Genomic DNA, 21,298 nt, shown 5'->3' on the forward strand with positions numbered 1-21,298 from the left:
TTTCAAAATACTATAGGCGGGGTAAGCATGAAGCATATTAAAAATCGACCTCATTATGAATCAAAGAGACCTCCTTAAACCGAGTATTAGAGCGGGTGATTCTAGTCTTGATTCAACGACAATGTCTTTTATTATTAACATGTGAGGACACACGTGGTATTAACGTTTTACGTATAGTAAATAATACCATATAATAAATTTAAGCTTTTAAATTTATGTTCTTGACTTTTCTAATTTAATTTTCTTATTAAGTAAAATTCAAGATAATATTAAAATTTTAATTTCAGTTTAAATAATATTCAAATATAACTAATTAATATTCAAATTTAAATTACAATTTGTAACATCCCAAAATACGAGCCAAAAAAAATTATTTTTGAAACATATTCTTAGCAAAACATTAGAAATAAAACATTCACTGATCATATCATTTCATAAAAATGTCGTGTGTCCGGAAACCATTTTATAAAAACATAATAATGTCAGAGTGCAAATCCCAGAATAACCCATGATGCGGAAATTAATGTGTGTGTATGATGTGCCGCTACCGCGCCAGCTCCTTCCCCTTCGACGAAGAGGTACCTGAAAACGAAACTATAAACTGTAAGCACAAAGCTTAGTGAGTTCCCCCATCATACCACATACCATACAGTTACATAACATACATATATTGTCCGGCATATCTGGGTGCCCGACCTACCCCTTCGGTCCTCCCGACCGGATACTGTCTAGCATATCTGGGAGCTGGCCTCCCCTTCGGTCCTCTCGACCGGGTACTGACTAGCATATCTAGGTGCTGGTCTCCCCTTCAGTCCTCTCGACCGGGTACTGGGGACTATTTCACCCCCTTACTACTACCACATAACACGTTTATCACATAATCTATCTAGCATGTCTGGGCACGACCGCCCCTTCGACCCTATCGGCCGGTAATCTGGGGACTATCTCCCCCTACCGTCACTAGTACATAGCATCATATCATTTTAGCACATATCATATCACAGGTAGTAACAACCCCAGATGAATGTCACAGAGACAATCATCTATCATGCAACTCCTACTGGTGGGCCGGCATTGTGGCCGTAGACCCACCGCTACTGGAAGGTAACTCACCTCGTACAAGTGGCTGCTGATAATCTGTGCGGGAAACCTCCGTCCGCTGCTGCTCCGGAAATCCTCCGGCTACAAACCCCATAAACACTCAGTTAGAAACTGATCTCTATACTTAGGGTAAAATGACCATTTACCCCCAACCAAGTCAAGTCAAAGTCAAAGTCAAAGTCAACTTCCAGTTGACCCGACTCGCCGAGTTGGGCCGTCAACTCGCCGAGTCCCTCACTCTCTGCTCGTCCTCATCCGTGACCCTACTCGTCGAGTTGGGCCGTCAACTCGACGAGTTCTTCTCTCATTCGAACGCCCCATGAAAACTCATCCGACTCGCCGAGTTGATGAACAACTCGTCGAGTTGGCCTTTATCTGAAGAACCAGATCTGTCCTCAACTCGCCGAGTTGATGAACAACTCGCCGAGTTCTAAGGAGATTGCCTTGGACTCGCCGAGTCCGTTCATGCACTCGCCGAGTCCCATGAACTTTCAGCACAATGGCTTAGTCCAGAACGTTGGGTCACTCCCTGGGACCCCCTTAAAACCTTTCCACACTCAACTGGGTTCTTTTGACCCTCAACAGAAAGGGCAAAACCCTTAGACTCGCCGAGTTCAATAGTGGACTCGCCGAGCTGGTCACGTCCATACCCTAAATCTTTGCTTTCTGATGTACATCCTTTGATCAAAAGATAGATCCAAGCTTCTACAATCGATCTAACACGTAAAGTTACAACCTTTACGTGCTTGCATGGGACTTTGAGCTCAAAAGGACATAAAACAAGCTCATATGGCACATGGAACCTTTCATGGGTGCAAAAGCAACCTAGATCTGACTTGTGACTCATAAAACGACATGATACAGAAGCCCAAACCCCCAACCATGTTTGCAAACATGGTTGGCCACCAAAAATGGCTTATAAAAGCCCTAAATCACCTCAAAGAGGGATCTAACAAATGAATGAGCAAGGTTCAGACTTTATACCTTCCAAATACTGCAAATGATGAACCAAACTCGAATCCTTCAGTCCCCTCTTGATCCTTCTATGCTCTTCCTTCTTCCTTGAGGTCAAAACTCACAAGAATCACTCAATAAGTCTTAGATCTTCTCAAAAACGGCTAGGGTTTGATATGAGGGGTTTCTGGAAGCATAAAGGGGCGATGGGGGCTGCATAAGGTTGTTTAAATAGGGTGCAAACCCTCAGATTAGGGTTTTTGTCCAGACAGAGGCTACTCGCCGAGTCCGGGGACCCGACTCGCCGAGTACATCACTTAAACCCCGCGTCCCATCCCGCTTCTACTCGGCGAGTTGGTCCTTCAACTCGCCGAGTCCAAGACCCAAAATGCTAAACATTTAAAGATTTGATAAAAAGAATACGTACCAAGAACCAGGTGTTACACAATTATATAATATGTCAAATTAATTATTATATTTAAATATTCTAATTTAAACGGTTAAAATAATATTTTAAAATTGAGGTTTATCCCCAGATTTTCAAAATCAGTAAAAATCCCAAAAACCATGAAAACCCAATAGAGCACGTCACGCTAACAATTGACAAGTTTCTTTCGATTTTCGTTTTTCACAAAGTTTTGTATCATAACTAAAACAATTAGGCTTTGATACAACTGTTAGGGGTTGTTGACATCAAGTACACATCACATAGATAGCGGAAAAATCAAAACTGATATACCTAAGTGCACATGCAACCTAAAGATCTATGTTTTACTATTATAGCATCATTCTTTGAAAAACGACATAGAGTGGAATTTACTAACCTCTTGATGATTCCATTGTGATCTCATACGTGTCGGCTTAGTTTCAAGATGGAGGATCCAAAAGGAGAATCCCTCTGTTGAAATTAGGCCCACAACACTAAAAGAAAGAAGGAATTAAACCAAACTAGGGTTTAAACGAAATCACCAAACTGTAGGATAGGGGTTTGATTTACATCCAGGGGGGAGGGGGGGGAACGATTTCTTGAGGTTATGATTAGCCTCTAGGGTTTAACCTTGTTAGTCTTTATATATGCAGGCAATGAGTATTCCAAAAGGATACAAACTCTAGGATTTTATCTTGATCATTTCCATATTTCAAACTTGTCGTATCCCTATCATAGGGACACATAAAAGTTAAAACTGTCCACCCCTCTCTCCAGAGGGTTCTGGATTATTCCAGTTAATCCTATGGATTAATTAATATTCAACCTTAATTAATATTCAACCTCTTTAATTAATTAAATCCTTTTAAGATATTTTATTAGAGTCAAATATAAGGAACGGAAAACAAACTTAAGGACCTATAAGGTAAGAAAAAGATTAAGAATTTTGGATTGAACTTTTAATATTCACCAATCAACATGAACTATTTATATAATCCAACATTGTTTGTATTTGTGATCATTCATGGTCAAATGGTTTAAAAAACAAAGACAAAATAAGTTAATCTCATTTGTCACTTTCAATAAATAATAAAAGAATTAGTCAAATGTAAAAATTAGTCGCTCATTTCATAGATACATCTAAAAAAATCAATAAATGAGTTAGAAAAGTTGTTTTGGGCTACGAAAAATGTTAGTGGGCTGTGAAATGGTCTCCATATGGCCTTATACATCTACAAGGCTTATGTTTCTCATCTTTAGTCATTTCTAGACTCAAATTTCTACATTTCTAGGTGAAAATCCTTATAATAATAATAATAATAATAATAATAATAATAAAAACTCCATTTTGCACCGTTTAGTTTTTCTTTTGTGGAAATGTTATTTGAGGATTTTTACCAAAAAAAAAAGGTTCAATATATATATATATATATATATATATATATATATATATATATATATATATATATATATATATATATATATATATATATTATTTTTTGTAGTTTAGATTTGAGAAAATTAAGAATTTGATGATTAGATCTACGAAATTCTCTGAATTATTATTATTATTATTATTATTATATATATATATTAAAGTTGTGGAAGAAAGGAATAGTAAAGTTGTGATACTTTGTCCTTGGTCCCTTCATTTACATATCCGGTCCTTGTACTTCTTTAATTAATTTATTCATGTCCTTTTGTTTGTGTTCCATTCAACTTCTCATTTTTTTGGCAGAATTGGTCCCTGTATTATTGTTGGAAGTTAGGAATACTAAATTTGGATGTTTTTTTGGCAACTTTGGTCATTATTCTTTACCCATTTTCACACTTTTGGTCCTTGCAATCAATATTTTTACACTTTTTTGAAACCTTTTAATATTTAAAGTTTGGCTACAAAACTTTAACGGTTTGACAATTTTGATCCCTTTTCTAAAAAGTTGCTAATTCCTACCCCTTTAATTCTTTAGCCATTTTCACACTTCTGGTCCTTGCAGTCAAAACTTTTACATTTTTTGTCCGGGGCAAAGCCCGGACTTTTCATCCTTGCACTTTCTATGTCTGTCATATTTATCAATTCGGAAACAACATTGAAAGCTTCTGGCCCCCGCGTAGCGGGGGTAACCTTTCTAGTTATTATTATTATTATTATTATTATTTGTAATTTTTCATGTTAAAACTACAATATAAAATTTTTGTTGTTGAAATGATCATTGAAGATTTTTACAAAAAAAAGTTTTTTTTTTTTTTTACCTTTTCATAGGTAAAAGTTCTATTTCCGCAGATGACATATATAAATTTTTCTTCTTACTAAAAACGATGTCGTTTGGTGATTTCTTAGCTCATTTATTGACGATCAGAAGAAACCATTTATCAAAATATCTGAAGAAATAACTGTGACACCATTTAACCTAAGGGCGGACGGAATGTACAGCCTTAGTTCGCTGGTGGTGGTATCGTCGGCTACACCGATCCTTGAAAAGAGGGTACGCCAAATTGGAAATATCACAGGTTATCCAACCCATTGCTCTCTCTCTCTCACACACACACACACACATTTGACCATTTGACCATTTGTCCAACAACTATTTTAAAGAAAAAAATTACCAATTATATATATTGCCCTCAGCAACTTCCAAAACTACACCTTATTTTCGTTACATTCCACCTTTCTCTAATCTTATTACAATTCTTTCTAATTCCATTTTCAAACGGATTATAGTCGTTCAATCTCATCCCATCACCCAAGCCCAAAATGGGAATCAAGCAACAAATCAACAAAATATCAAAAATCCATAAAATAGTCTAAACAATAAGAAGTAGTGTTAGTAAAGGCTTATATTTGGCATTTTGGAAGATAATAAACGTGGAAATCAACAAAGAGATGATGTTTTTTAGGTGTGAGTTATGGAACATTATACTACAACTTGGGGGTTCGGATTACGCCTAATATTAAGTTTGAGCTCGGCTTGGGCTCATTTAAAATCGGTCTTGAGCCGAGCTTTCATCGAGCCGATCTCAAGTAACTTGCGCGTAGCTTGGCTCATTTGCATCCCTATGTGGAATGTAGATTATTAATTATAGAGATTAAATTACACGTTTCATCCTTGGTTTAGGTGTTAAGTTACGCGCTTCGTCCTCATTTTCAAAAAAAATTAACTCGAAACATCCCTTATTTCCAAAGTTGTTGCATGCTTGCTCACTACGACATATAAAATACTATATTTTCCTTTTCTATTTTTTTTAAATTTATTTATAATTTAGCTTATATTTTTTTATAATTTTAGATAATAAAATAGCTTATATCATTATCATCTTTCTCTTCTTTATCCTTTTTCAAACCTCTAGGAACCACCTTTTTTCTTTTAAACTTCATCTCAGTCACCGGAGTCGGTAACCACATCATAGAAGAGACACACATACATATACCTTATGTGTGTGCATGTGTGATACCGAGAGAGATGGCAAGATAGAATGAGAGTTGTCGATGTCGGAGCTGCAAAAGAGGGTTCCAAATATGCACTCTGGAGAGAGTGTAGCAAAGAAACACCTCCCATCCTCTCTTATCTCTACTCCGTTCGCCATCATCGCAACTTGTGTGCCACCATCGTTGCACCATATAGGGTTAAGATCTTTGTTCGACTATCGGCTCCATCCTTTATTCTCTCTTCTTTGTTTGTAGATCTACACTATGACAACAACCCTTTTACTCTCTCGTTTTTCCGGCAAGAGAGTTGCAGATCCGGAAATTAGGGGTGGCAACTATCGACCCAACCGGTAACCTGATACTGACCCAACCCGAAAATAAACGGGTTTGGGTTGAGATTTTTACCCGCCAACCCGTTTATGTCATGGGTTGGGTTGGGTTACCTGTTTGGGTTCGCGGGTCAACCCGCCAACCCGTATATATATATATATATATATATATATATATATATATATATATATATATATATATATATATATATATATATATATATATATATTAATGAAATCTAGTTGCCTTCCATATTCGTACTAGGGATGGGTTGTTTGGAGAAAAAGGTAATATTTAATAATTTTCTTTTTTTGTATTAACTAAAATTTTGTATTAATTATTCTTTTTTTTCTTTCCTTATGCAGTTGATTTGAACGTGGCTATTGACAACCTAACTCAAAATTTAATGAATTTGAACATCAACGAAAACAATATGGAGGCTACAAATTCCATCATACTTTAAGTTGTCATTTGGTGAGTTTTTTTAGTAGAAATAGTGGAAAGCATAAAATTATTTATGTAGCTTTCAAAAGATCATAAATTTAATTTTGCATATTGTTTCTATTTCAAGGTCATCATGAAGAAGTCGGTGTTGGAGGAAGAAATGAGAATTCTAACATGAATGAATTATCAAATTGGTTTTTGGATATTTTTGAACAATTTCACTTTATATTTATATGAATGTTTTTATTTTTCAATTTTATTTGGATGTTAATGACTTTATGACTTTATGTTGAAAACCTTTTTTTTATGTTAATGACTTTATGTTGAAAAAGCATCATTTTTTTAAAACATGTTGTTTATTTATTAAATGAGTTATGCGGGTTGGGTTTGACCCACTAACATGTGAACCCACGAACCCATATACTTAAACGGGTATATAGGTTGGGTTGGGTTGAGGTTTTCAACCCGCCAACCTGTAACCCGCTAACCCAAATGTTATACGATTTGAGTTAACTTTGAGTTTTTTGACCCGTCAACCCGAACTCAACCCAATTGTCATGCCTACCAGAAACAACAATGGTCAATTTCAAGATATCGGGTTCTAGCATCGATATAAGGAAAGAGGATGGGTGTGGTAAATCTCTTTCTGAACGTGTAATAAAAAAGAAGGTATATGGGTGGTCTGACAGTGGAGGTCTAGCGATGGTGGTTCGACATGGTGGTACGACTAGTGGCGAAGGCAACCGATTTTAGTGGGGTGCATGGACCCCACTTAGAGGAGAGTTCTACCCCATTTATTACCAAAAAACCTCCAATTTTTACTATTTTTACCAAACGCCCCCTCTAAGTGGGGTGCATGGACCCCACTTAGAGGAGGGTTGTAACACCCCGTTTATTTAGTAAATAAATAAATAAATTAATAAATGAAAATAGCCCTAAAAGCAGAATAGTGCAGCAAAGAGTTAGTTTTGGGGGTTAAAATGTAATTCGTACTTAATTTGAAGAGATGTTGGGAGCTAAGGGTTGAATGGTAAGTATTGGACTAAAGTTGAAAAGATTTTATGGGGTCAGGGGCTAAAGTGTAAGTCTTGGGATTGATTTGAAAGGAATTTCAGGGGGCAGGGTTGAATTGGTAAATTAAGGACTATGTTTGAAAATGAATCTGGTGAGGGGGACTAAACTTGTTAAAACAATTAAAAGTTTGAAGGAAGAACACGGGTGAAGACCCGTCATTCCTCCCTTGTATGAAAACATCACCCAAGCGAAACCCTAAACCTAATCCTTAGCAGCCGCCACCACCTTATGACTCCCCAGCCGCCATCTCTTTCTTCTCCTTCGTTTGATTTCCCGATCAGATAAGCCGCCAAGCAGCCACCCCCGCCATTAAAGTGCCGCCACTAAAAACCTTGCTGTCGGAGACGTCGGGACAGTCGGATGAACCACCAAGAACGATTACGGGAGCGGGGTACGTCGATATGCAGATCGTAAGCGAAAGGGGAGCTCTCGGTAAGGTAAATCACCACTCATTTAACCCTTTTTCTTCGTTCTTCCTGTGGTTGCCGTCGAGTATGACGACTGTTGCCGCCGGTGATGGCAGCCACCTGTGAGGTGGCTGAATATGAGGATAGGCGAGTAGTAGGTTGTTTACGGCATTGGTGGTGTTATATGCAAGTTAATTGACGAAAAATCCACCACCACCTCAAGATGGTGGTTGTCGCCCCTGCCACCGCTCTCTGCCTCCACCAGCCACCGTGAAGGGTGGCTGTGTGTGTGATTTATTGTGTTTAATTGTGGGGATTTTTCTGTCATGTAGGAGTCGTGAAGAACCACCATGGCGGCCGTCCATGGTGGTTGCCGCCGTCAACACCGCCATCATCCGCTGCTGTTGTCGCCGCCGTACACCACCAGGTGGGTGGCTGGAGTGTAGTACGCAATTTGAAGTATATGCGTGTGTGTTTTGTCTAGCCGGAAATTCGAGAACAGCCACCGCAGCCACCGTGAGGTGGTGGCTGCCACCACATGCCACCGCCGACCACCACTAGGGTGGTTGTGTGTGTGTGTTTAGATTAGTTAGTATGTGTGTTTATTTTTGGATTAAAGCGTTGTAATTGTAATTAGCAAAAGAATAATGAAAAGAACCAAATCACCACCGTGAGCTGCCATTGACCACCACTACCCGAAGTGGTAGTGGTTGGTGCCCGACTAGTAAAACCCTAATGGGCTTAAAGATTTAGTTTTGGGCCTATTGGGTTATGATTGGGTGAGAAACCCTAATTAGGGTTTAGAAAACCCTAATATTGGATTATGGGTCTTGGATTTATCGGGACCCACATTTTGGGCCATTGGAATTGGACTATATATTAAGCCCGATTACACCATATGATTTATCTAGTAGAGTAGTGGACTTAATGGATTAAGTCCTTAATGGGTTAAGTGAGAAACACTTAACCCTAATTGTCATTTTATGTGAAACCCTAATTTCACTTGGGCCTGAAGTTGGGCCTTTATATTGGGCTTTGGTGATTGGGCCAATAATGGGCCACTCAAGGACAATCATATGGACTAGAATAATTTAATGGGCTTAAGGGTAATGCCCATGTAAGGGGTTTGGGCCCAATTTGGAAAATTGGGCCATAGATGGGCTATAGTTTGGGCCTTGATGAGCATGAGATATTGGACCATCAGAATGTCAGGTATTGGACCAAGAACAAATGGTTGGGCCTTAAGGCAAGACCATGTAGAGACTTGGGCCCAATTGGGAAAAATTGGGCCATGGTTGGGCCTTGGTTCATTATTAGACTTTTAGGCCTTTGGGATGGGGCCTTCGGCTTGAATCAAGCTAAGATAGGGGTAAAGCAGTCTTTTACCCCAAGCATGGGCTTATGAGTATATGTGATGGAACCCAATTGTTAATTGGGTGTTATTTTGATGTTGACAGATTTGGGAATCTGTCATCCAGCAGCTAGGGTTTTGTCAGCAGGACTTCAGTAATGTGAGGTGAGTTTCCTTCCAGTAGGAACGGGTCTACGGCCACAATATCGGCCCGTTAGATGATAGTAGTTCCGGATTTCGGTCCGATGCCGGGGTGGTCCCGAGAAGTAGTTATGTATGCTTGATGTCTTCGTGATTCATGCATGTTTATGATATGTGTTATATGTTCTGGACTTCGGTCCGATGCCGGGAAAGCCCGATGCAGTATATGTGATTATGTTATATGTTCATGTTTATGTTATGTTCAGTTTATTCCGGACTTCGGTCCGATGCCGGGCGGGGCCCAAGTTATGCCGGACTTCGGTCCGATGCCGGACGGGGCCCGATGCAGTGGGCAAGGCCCATTATGTGTTATATGTGTTATTGTATGGTATGTGGTAGTTTGGGGGAGCTCACTAAGCTTCGTGCTTACAGTTTTCAGTTTTGGTTTCAGGTGCTTCAGTTTTCAAAAGAGGAGCTCGGGAAGATTGCAGTGCACACACCATTTGTTTAGCCTGGGATGTTTATACTCTGATATATTTGACAGATGTTATGATATTCTTGCGATACACGATTTAGGATTTTTATATGTTGAAAGATAATTATGATTTTATTATTGAGTTAAAACGAAATTTTTTGGTCATATTTTTGGGATGTTTCAATGGTTCATCCCTTTTATTACCAAAACAACCTCTAAATTTTCCTATTTTTACCAAACGCCCCCTCTTTGGCACCCATTTTTACAGAAAATAGGCCCCATAGAAAAACAATTTGCTTAAAAAACCCAAAATACTCTAAACTTTCAAAATATTATACTTTTATATATTTTTTATGTATAAGACTATTGGTTGTCGAGGCCAACAAAATTAATAACCCTATATCTGTTACACTAAAATAGTGTATAGTGGTAAAGGGGTCGAATCCGCGGAGATTGGTTCGATTTTATAACTCTATGAAAAATCTCTTTGTAAAAGCACTTGTAAAATAACAATAAAAATAAAAATGGGGCTTTTGATCTTTTTAAAATACTTGAAATAAAATTAGAATTAAACTAAGATTTAAATGGACAATTCAACAAAAATAAGAGTTTGATGTAAAATCAATAAGGGCAAGATGGTTGACTTAAGGTTTCCTCACTTTGACTTTTGATGAACATATCATTAGAATCCAATGGTGTAATACTTGTTTTAAATCCTTAATTTGGCTATAGTAATCCAAGAAGCTTGAGATTACCTAGAGTTTTCTTAGTTTTTAAAATGGTTAGAGAAGCTCATAACAATTTCCTTAGTCAAAGTCACAATTTCCATTAAGCATGTAATTAGTGAAAGTCAACTAGCATTAGGAACCAAAAAGTCACCAAATCCAAGAGGAGTCAAATACTTTCACTACCACGTTGGAGAAAATCTTTTTATGATTGTATGAAGCAAAACTAACACAAAAATCATTTGTTGCTTGCTAATTTGAGGATCTTTTACTTAATCAAGAAATTATCCAACTAATCACCACAAACATATTTAAACTCATGAATAAAAACATACAAGTGGTGATAAGATGTTAAAACACAAAACATTCTTATAAAGATTCAAGAACTAGTTCATGGAGTCTTCAACATTCAACAAAAGTCAAAGGATTTCACCAAAGTCAACCAAGTTTTGTCTAGCCAAGCATGGCTAAACTTAAGAAAACAAAGTAAGTAAAGATTATACCAAACATTTTACAAGATTCAAGAGCAAAATGATGAAGTTCTTGAGGGTTCTTGGCCTTCAAAGTCTCCAAAAACTCCAGAGAGAAAGCTTCAAAATCGGATGTGCAAGTTTACAAAAGAATCCCACCAAACTTCCTCAAATAGAAGCCAAAAATAAAATCACAAATTTTCCCCTGCAGGAACTCATGCGGGCCGCACAATGGTCGCGTGAACTGATAGAGAATGGGCCTTTTTCATTTGTTGGGTCTGCACTGCTTAGTCCACTAGCCCAATTTGAGTCTGATCAGCTTCTAGGCTTTAGCCCGTTTTTCTTCAAGTTCTCTTCAATTTGAGCCCAATTTGACTTTTCCAAATCCTCCAAAGCTCTCGTAACCGCCCGATCATTAATTCTCACACACTTGAAAATTTCTTCCATTTTCGTTTAATTAAGAGACCATCTTCTTCCATGCTCCATCCATCTAAAGCCCAAATTATGCATCACCTCAACTAGATATTAAGCCCAAGATCCTTGTTGTCCTCTAAGTCCAACCGCTTTTCATAAGTCCCGAACATTCCCGCTCCGCTAGACTCCAAAAACCTACAATTATGCTCACGAAATTCGAAAGTACCCGAAAGTGGTCATAAAATAACAAAAAGGAAAAGATGCATGGAAATTAACTAAAATATGAATGAAATATGCTAAAATAAACTATAAAAAAAAAGTAAATGAAATGAAACTATCAAAGACCCTAGGTTTTGTTCTGGATCCGCCACTAGGTACGAGAGACCGAAGTTGTGGTGATGGTGATAGTTTTGGGAGTATAGAGAAAAAGAGGGAGAGATATATATTAGGTTGGAATTTTATAGGAGTGAGTGGGTAAGGTGAGGTTAGATTTATTTATTTATTTTTGTATAAATATAAAATAAATTATATGTAAATTAAAAATAAAATAATATAGGTAATATAATCATTTTATGTCTAACAAAAATTAAAAAGTATAAATTTAAACTAAAAAAAGATGAATCAGGTTTAAAACAAAATGAATAACAATTTAAATTTATTTTTAAAATAAAAACTAAGATTATATTTGACAGACGAGCTGAAAAGCTAGCTGCTAGCTTATCAGCTAACTAACAAAAAATGACGTTTGATAAAAACTAGCTAGCTGAAAGATATAAAATAACATAAAATGACATTTAAAAGAATATATTCTTTTTATTAATTAAGTGTATATTTGAAAAAAAAATAAAAACTCTTAAAAAAATACTCAAAGTAATTTTTTAAAAATTTATTTAATCAATTATTTTTTGTTTGACAACATTATAATTTAAAAAAACTCAAAAAATAAACTAATTGTACACGCCAAATACACCTAATTATACAATTTAGCATCTAAGCCAAGACCATGTCCCGTAATCCACAAATCCACATACTAATAAGCTAAATATAGCTAACAAGACGGCGAGAAGCTGTTGAAGTATTTTGGAATATTTGAAGTCGATTTCGGTCTTTTCTCTGTCTCTCTCTCTCTCTCTCTCTCTCTCTCTCTCTCTCTCTAAGATGTTTGAGTTTGGGGATGAACTAATTATTGACAGCTACAGGATTCCATGGCTGATTTGGATCCAACTACTAGCTATGTTTCTTCTCGTTATCCTCCTTTATATTTTCACCACCACCCCTTCCGATCTACCCCTCCATTTCTCCACCGCCACCTCCTCCGCCTCCGCTTCGCAGTCATCCCCCGCCCTATCTCGCTCTTTCATCACTCCCGCCGCTGCAAACACTTATCAGAATTACAAGGTATGCTATGAGTTCTTAGCTTGATAGTATAATATTTCACCACTCCTTATGTCATAAACATTGATGTTGTTGAAGTTTAGATACTGTTACCGTAGTTGATTTTTCCAGAATACAATTAACGCCTTTCAATTTCCCAAGGAGATGAAACCGAATGTCTGTTTTGCCTTATGACGTTTACATTTGAATGCTTTTAGAAATTTAAATCGCCAAAGATTCTTATACAAATTTGGCACCAATAAATTGGGGATTGAAGCGATTGTTACAAGTTCTAATGAATCTGTCCAAAATTTTCAAAAACCTAGAGGGTTGTTGAGATTAAGGAGTACTGGACCTTAAGAAAGTACATCCCCCAAAGAAAATTAAGGGTATAATACTCATCTTTCTTGTAAACAAAGAGATTCCTACTTAAGAAATAATCAGTAGCCTTTTATACTTTAAATAGGAAAAGGAAAAAAGAAGGAACCAAGGAGTTGTTATTAAGCTACAACCCTTTTTCTTTAAGCATGTTAATTCGTGTTGGCTTACATTCATATTGAGCATATGTTGTATTTCCCCAAATTCATATCACTATATCAGTGTCTAAAGATGTTTTCAGGGATATGGAGCATGATATCCATTTAGTTTGGAGGTTTAATATTTTCTTTTTTGTCTTCTTTTGCCTTCAACATTATCAAAAATAATGATGCCAAGAGAGCTTGCCAAATTTCTGATGAGACAAGCCAGCTCATATATATAACATTGCTGTAGCCTGAATGCTTTATATTGTGTGTGCAAATATCCAACATGTCAATACTTTATTTTGTTGTTTTGTTGTCAGCAAAGTATAATTTTAAGACTAGCATTCATATATCTTTATGATGCATTCAATAACATAGAAATATCTTTTGATTGGAGAATCCGTTTATTCTTTAAAAGAGTCGATCCATAAAAATAAAAAATAATAATAATAATAATAACTACTAAATGACCATTTTCCCCCTATCTTCTTCATCTTCACCCTCTAGAAACCCTAAATTCAAAACAGATTCAACCAAACCCCAAAAATCAATCCTAAATTCAAACTAAACAGAATCAAAATAAAAAGAAAAAAAAAAATCAACCCTTTTCAGAGACCATATCCGTAAAAGTTGAATTGTTTTTGAGTTTAGGGGCAAAATGGTCATTTGTACAAATTTAACTCCCGAGCCTCAAATCATGAATTTACCCAAATATTTATTCTAGAACTTTTTTTTTTATGGTTTGTAGTAGAGGTAATTGGTATCGAATCCCATGTTTCTTATCTTTTTGTTTATACTGCTAATAGGTAATTAGGATCATTTGGTTTAATTAGTTGAGAATGATGATATTTGTAGGTTACAGAAAATGAAATAATAAGGGAGACAGGAACAAGCACAAGTGAAGTAGCACAAAGGGCAAAGAAACCGAATGTTGGTGAGGGCCCCACCGCAGTAGATGAGGAAAACAACATGATATTGGAACATTCATATCATCCTTGTCATCTTTTTGGGCTTGCAAAACAAGCTTTTCTCAAGTGTTTAGGGATAGATTCTGGACCTGATAACTCTAACTCTACCAGAAAAAGACACAAAGAAAAAGATGAATGACATGTATACTCTTCTTCTTTCTCCCTTTCTTTCAAACTTCTTGTGAATGTATAGTAATCTTCTCTTCTTTCATCTATTGTTCTCATGAGCTATATAAACTCTTTTTAGATTAGTTGATTTTGATACTTGATTTGAAATGGTAGAAGTTGGTTTAGAAGTAGTTTTGATGACACTCTTATTTGGTTTGATCAAGGAACAAGAGTGAATATCACCATATAAACTCAGTCAATTATTGATGAGTTAATGAAACGTGTAAAACAAGCCTTGTTGATTTTGTAGTCACTGCCTAAATGTTACATGCATTTTGTGCATTTATGTTGTCACTGCTTTGACACATGGATTGTTAACAAAGGTAAAACTCAAAATCAAAAATGAAAACAGGAAAAGATGACAACTGGAAGTGTTGACGGCATATAGTAAAACTGTAAAGACTGCTTTGGATGTGAGAAAGGAATACAAAATAAATACATCTTTTAAAGAAAGAAAAAACGAAAAAACTACATGTTACGTGAAGGGCAATTTTTGTTAGGAGGACTTTATTTGCAAAAGCAAGTTAGAGATGAAGAAAAACGTGAAAAGATGAGTTTGGTTCCAAAAAAGGATTTGTTAGATTATGTTAGTAAGCAAATCAACATATACAACCAATAAAATACAATTTTTTAGCAACAACCTATTACAAACAAAATTATACTCCGTATTATAGTAAATTACAGAAATGGTCTATGTGGCTTGGCCAATAACACTTGGAACTCCCAATAAATAATACATAAGGTTGCTCATGATTTCATGTAAAGGATATCCGAATTCAACTAATAAGAGGTTGCAATTCCACATTAAAAACAAGATGTTGCAATCACGATCGTTGGTAGCTTCCACTCTAAATCAGTAGCACAAAGCCAATGAAGATGCCCGTTTTGGCCATCTACACAAACTTCATGTGTATGCCTAATCAGTATGATGTGCGATGGAAGCCTTTGACTTATTACCTCTCATGAACCCTTTCTCATGCTATACACCTCGACTTCCGATGCCATGTTGCGTGATTGGAGAAGGCTTGTAAACTTCACAGCTTTGTAATCATCGGTTTTGGGATCAAACCCAAACCGAAAATGGTATTTTGGCAAAAAATCACCCGAGGGCATAGAACATGGGGGAGAGTTAACATCACGGATAGAGAAGGATTCCAAATGTAAACTGCAGCGTAATCACGGGATCTGTAATTGAAACATATTAATCCATTCACAGATCCAATGACATTGCCATAAGTATTATGTGTAGATTGAGGATTAAGCGAGTGTTGCAGAGGTTTCTGCTTGTGTAGGATCGTGTAATGGTCATTGGTGATGATGTTCTTATTTCTGCCCTTTCAGGTTTGTCATCACTGGTTTATATTTTATTCAAATTTTGGTAGCTTTTTAGGGTTTATTCGGTGATCGATGCTTGTTACTTCCCAAGTTAAGAGGTTTTGAGTTCAGTTTTAGGGCTTTCCCCAACTCAAAGCTTGCTTTTTGATGACAAATTCATCAACTGACATTGGTTTAAGAGTTAAATTTCTAGGATTTCACCAATAACGATGGACTTGAAGGACAATATTATGTTGTTTTTGGTAAGAATTCTGCAAATTTTCTTTTCTTTTGGCGTGTCTATTTGTTTTCTTTACTTGCTGGATTGATTGATTTTTGAAAATAACCATAATGACCATCGCAGTGAGAGTGTAAGAGAGACATACAGGTAACGGTGGTGACAACAAGAGTCCGTGCAATCACTGTCGCAGAGCCGCGGCAAGTGGTGAGAAATGGCGGAGAACAGATGTTCACTTTTTCGTCCTGTTCTTTGAGTCAAGTAAAAGGAAAGGAAAAAAGAAAACTCGTTTAGGAAATGAATTGTGAGTTTGAGTTTGTTTATTTTTTTTTGAACAAATTACACGGATGGTCCTTTAACTTTATAGTTTTCCCTGATATGGTCCTTACGAAACGTTTTTCCCTGAGATGGTCCCTACGGAGTAAACTTTGCACACAAAAGGTCCTTATGACTAACTTTGTTAAAAGATCCTGTTAAGTATATGTGAAAAGACGAAAATGCCCTTTGTTTTTGTTTTTTTATATTTATTTTAATATGTTGTTAAATTGAAATAAAAAATGAGGCCTTCTCTCTCTCTCTCTCTCTCTCTCGTTATATCACTCCTTCTCTCTCTACCCTCACCTCTCTCCCCTTCCCGTTTTTATTCACCACCGGCCAAGGAAGAGGCTGCCACCAGAACTGCCTCTTCCTTCCTCTTTCTGTCGCAATCCAGCTCCACAAACACTCCCTATGGCTGTTGTTGTCCCCCTCGATCTCTGCAGCCCTGCCAAAAGGTTTGGTCGCCGGAAAAATGAACCAGAAGAAAGGAGGACGTTGCCTCCGATTTGGCCCCCTCCACCTCCTTCTCCAGTCGAGTAGCATCACTCCAAACACCCTATGTTTCTGTTTTGCTCGATCCCCGCCTCCCCTTCTCCTTGCTTTCTATTGTCTGGCAAAGAAAGAAGACCCGATGAGGGAGCTGCCGGAGCAGCCCCTCGCTAGCACCATCGTTGATCCAGCTGCTTCCTTTTCCCCTCGATTGGTGGTCGCCGACGACAAGAAAAGAACCACAAAGGGTCGTCGGAGGTCGACTGCTCCTCCTCGCGATCTGCTTGACCACCAGAGCTTCCCGATCGTCGCTTTCCATTTGTGTTTCTGTGACAACCGTCAAATTCAAGTCAAAGTCAAAGTCAAAGTCAACAAGTCAAACTGGTCAAACTTAACTAGTACTTGTATGTTAAAAGTTATTCTACGTATAAAAATGTGCATCTTTATGTCAAAAATTCAAGTGTCTCGAAGAATCTATGTGTTAATAATGTAAAAACCCTAAAAAGGGAGTTAAACGCATCAAAACACGACTAAGGACCCTTTCGGGGACTTAAAACGATCATTAACGAAGCATAACGGGGTTCACGAACCTTGCATTACGAGATTATACGATAATAATGACTAAGATTAAATCTCTCCCAAATCTCTCCAAGTATGTGAAATCTCTCCCAAATCTCTCCAAGTATGTGAAATCTCTCCCAAATCTCTCTAATTATGTGAAATCTCTCCAAGTATGTGAAATCTCTCCCAAATCTCTCTAAATATGTGAAATCTCTCCAAGTATGTGAAATCTCTCCCAAATCTCTCTAAGTATGCGAAATCTCTCCAAGTATGTGAAATCTCTCCCAAATCTCTCTCAAAATCTCTCTCAACTTTTTATAATCATCCCGACCCTTAACTTGGCCAAAAGCCGCTCGAAACGGGGAGTTATATCGAAAAACAGCTAAATAGGGCCGAAACCCCTCTTAGGAACCGAACCTCTTAGGAACCGAACCTCTTAGGGCCGAACCCTCTTAGAGCCGAACCCTCTTAGAGCCGAAACCCTAAGAAGCGAAACCCTAAGAAGCCTCCTAGATCGAACTTGCAAGGACCGAAACTTCTGGAGAACCGAACTCGCATAGACCGAACCCGAACTACCCTTCGCTTCTAGCCTACTTCGCCTTCGGTCCCTCTTCCGTGTTCGCCTGCGAGACTGCTCGGACCGAGCCCTCCTCTCGGTTCTAATGCATCAAGCGAACCTACCTTCGGTTCTAAGCTCCTAAGACCGAACCTCCGGCCCTGAGTTCGCAGATTCGCAACTTTTACCCGGTTTTCGACCACGACTTCGTTTTAAGCCCGTTTTTCATGATTTTAACGTGGGATTTTCACCAAAATCCATATTTTACCATTTAAAAACCCCAGAACTCTTATTTTAATTATTTTTCAAGTATTTATTAATTAAAATGGCTTAGATTACCAAGTGGGTCAAGTGTGCCCACTTGCCCTTCCATGTGTCATCCTCTCATTTGCCACCTTATCCACATCACACAAACCAAGGCACACATCACTTCAAACTCTCAAGTTGCTCCAGCAACCTTCTATATAAAGAAATCCTTTGAGGATTTCTTGATTTACTTGCTCATTTCAAACATACACACACTTCTCATACCACCTCAAGAAAGCTTCTTTTCTCTCAACTTTCAGCCACACTTTTGATGTATTATTGAGTCATTTATTCACTTATTGGTAAGTATTTCCTTCTAACTCAAGTGTTATTACATGTTTTCATAACTCTCTTGGATCAACGACTCATATCTTCACACCAAAAATCGTTCTTAGGATCATCCAAAACTTCGTGTGTTCATCAAGTGATCTAGACTTGAAAACTCATCATCTTCAACCTTCCACTCTTCAAGAAATCACTCAAGGTGAGTTCATACCCCTACATTTTCTAGTTTTCTTCAGTTTTCAGGGGGGAATACAAGTTAAAACACCAAAACATATTCAAAACTCAACTTGACAGCTTACAACAGAAAAGTTGTGACCCGTTCACGAACTGTTTTACCCAACTTAAACTTAATATCTTTCAAAACTGTATAATATGCAAATAGTTCAGGTTTATACCTTTAAAATGACTACTTGCACATCTCCATATAATTTTTCTACGATTTATGGTGATTTTTACAAAACTGCCTAGCATTTCAGAAACGAATTCGGACCAGTCTGTGATTATGAACACTTTCACATAAGTTAGAGGCTTCTAAAAATCATAATAAAAATTATGAATAAACTAGACACATTTTCTAAGCTCTCAGAGTTTACGGAGTTAGTTTTCGACTTCGTATGATTTTTCTATGATAATTTCAAAACAGTGCAGAAAGGATAAAAATTAGTTGCATAGTTTACCATATTAACAACACTTTGTATTATGTTGAGCAAAGTGCATAACAATAAGTTTCTCAATGTTTGGATGCATTCTTGTTAGTTTATCATCATAAACAGAAATTAGTCATTCATGTTAAGGATTTTCCTCCATTCATTTCGAACACATCTAATAAACTACATTAAGTATAGTTTATGAATTTTCGATAAAAGCATACTACATGGAAAAGGTTTTACTCTCAAAACAAATGGGTTTTTCATATACTACTTGATAAACTATAATAGTAATAGTTTATGGATTTATATCACAAATGTATTTTCATAAAAGGTGATTTCACTTCCTCCACGGAAGAGGTTTTATACTCAAAACTATATGTAAACTAGTTAACGTAAGTTGTGAGACATTCTCCTTCGGGGTACTCTTAAGTACCACAGAAAATCCTGAATTAGTTATAACCAGAGTCTCTTGTAAGGAGAGCGTGATAATTGTGTATAGATATATATTGGGATTGACAACCCACACCCACGCTGCTTGCATAAGTCCGATCGGCTGATCGGGGGTGACGAGTGTCATTTCGATTCCGACGCCTGAAGAACGTCGCAAGCAGGTTATTCTGTCGTAGTATGGTTATAACGACTCACATAGGGAGTTAACAATCTTTCAAGTTTACATGAAAAATTCTACTTTGAAAAGGGGTTTTACTTCTAAATTAAACGAGTTTATGCCGATTTAAACTTGCATGAATTACTCTAAGTATGGAAAAATACTTGTAGATTCTCGGTCTTGACGCTTAAGGCTACATGACTTTTTATAAGGAAAATATTGGATTTTCTTTGGAAACACATTTCCATTATGAACATTATAAGCACAAAACACACACATACTCTCTGTCTTAACAATTAGGACTACATGACTTTTATAAGGAAAATATTGGATTTTCTTTGGAAACATATTTCTATCAAAACTACATTTCATCTAGAATTGTTAGACTTCAGCTATAATTGCTAAGTGTATATGCTAGAGTTATATAAGAATCTAGTCGAAATCGACCTAGAATTGGTGGGCCCGCCTTACTTCCTGTTCCTTGTTTAGTTGTGGACCTATGGCAAACCCATTATATTGACGGTTTATTTAAATTAAATTTTATATAACTTATATACACTGGGTGATTATAGAAGGAATCTACGGGTCTTTCTAGGGTACATTATTGCATAACATAGGAAAATATTAAATTTTCTAGAATCATATTCTATCGCTTTCTACAAGGAAAACGACTTCTTTCTCAAATAAAACTCTTATGAACTCACCAACTTAATTGTTGACGCTTTTTCAAACTACTTGTATTCTCAGGAATTCAGTGAAACAGGAAATCAACCGCTTTTGAGGATGGGACGTTAAATCGCCAAACATTTCATTTTTATCATCATAAGTGTAATTGATTGGAAACAAGTAAACACATACTATTGTATAACTTTTTCAATTATATTTATGATGGTTGTATTTACTTTGGGCACTATTATACTCGTTGTTGTGATATTATACATGAAGTCCTCCACCCCCGGACGTTTCCGCCATCCTTGGTTTGGGGGTGTGACAGTTTCTTTTTCTGCTTCTCCGGCCAGACAATAAACGAGGAGCATTTCCCCATCGTTTGTGTTGTTGGATCTCTGGTGGATCTACAATCGATGTCTGAGCTAAGGTTGAAGAGAGAGAGAGAGAGAGAGAGAGAGAGAGAGAGAAGGATCATTTATGTACAAAAAACAAAGGGCATATTCGTCATTTACAATTACTTAACAGAATCTGTTA

The 21,298-nt window shown here is 37.0% G+C and overlaps 1 protein-coding gene and 2 long non-coding RNA genes across 4 annotated transcripts; 2 read left to right on the plus strand and 1 right to left on the minus strand.

Annotated features, from left to right (window-relative positions):
• The first annotated feature begins 7,910 nt into the window (after window positions 1-7,910).
• On the plus strand, window positions 7,911-10,245 carry LOC145159866 (uncharacterized). Of its 2 annotated transcripts, XR_013737952.1 has the most exons (4): window positions 7,911-8,194; window positions 8,497-8,591; window positions 9,622-9,680; window positions 10,108-10,245. It is a non-coding gene; the product is annotated as an uncharacterized LOC145159866 (long non-coding RNA). The 2 variants fall into 2 exon arrangements; XR_013737951.1 differs by lacking the exons at window positions 9,622-9,680; window positions 10,108-10,245 and having other exon boundaries at window positions 8,497-8,797.
• A 2,552-nt stretch (window positions 10,246-12,797) lies between these two features.
• LOC145159867 (uncharacterized) lies at window positions 12,798-15,024 on the plus strand. The gene is made up of 2 exons (XM_079078911.1): window positions 12,798-13,138; window positions 14,491-15,024. Exons 1-2 carry the CDS (start codon window positions 12,899-12,901, stop codon window positions 14,740-14,742), a joined length of 492 nt encoding a protein of 163 aa, XP_078935037.1. The 5' UTR covers window positions 12,798-12,898; the 3' UTR covers window positions 14,743-15,024.
• Window positions 15,025-15,413: 389 nt separating this feature from the next.
• Window positions 15,414-16,598, minus strand: LOC145159868 (uncharacterized). Its single transcript, XR_013737953.1, has 2 exons — window positions 16,472-16,598; window positions 15,414-15,956 (listed from the first exon to the last, which is right to left on the minus strand). It is a non-coding gene; the product is annotated as an uncharacterized LOC145159868 (long non-coding RNA).
• Window positions 16,599-21,298: the final 4,700 nt, after the last annotated feature.

This window comes from Lactuca virosa, chromosome 2 (assembly GCF_052849685.1).
Source record: "Lactuca virosa cultivar CGN04683 chromosome 2, Lactuca_virosa_CGN04683_v6, whole genome shotgun sequence".
Classification (NCBI taxonomy): domain Eukaryota; kingdom Viridiplantae; phylum Streptophyta; class Magnoliopsida; order Asterales; family Asteraceae; genus Lactuca; species Lactuca virosa.

Bases quoted from the DNA above. Each gene is read 5' to 3' on its own strand.
- LOC145159867 (XM_079078911.1), top strand. From the start codon at position 12,899: ATGTTTGAGTTTGGGGATGAACTAATTATTGACAGCTACAGGATTCCA. The intron at 13,139-14,490 runs GTATGCTATGAG...TGATATTTGTAG, and splicing joins ACACTTATCAGAATTACAAG to GTTACAGAAAATGAAATAAT.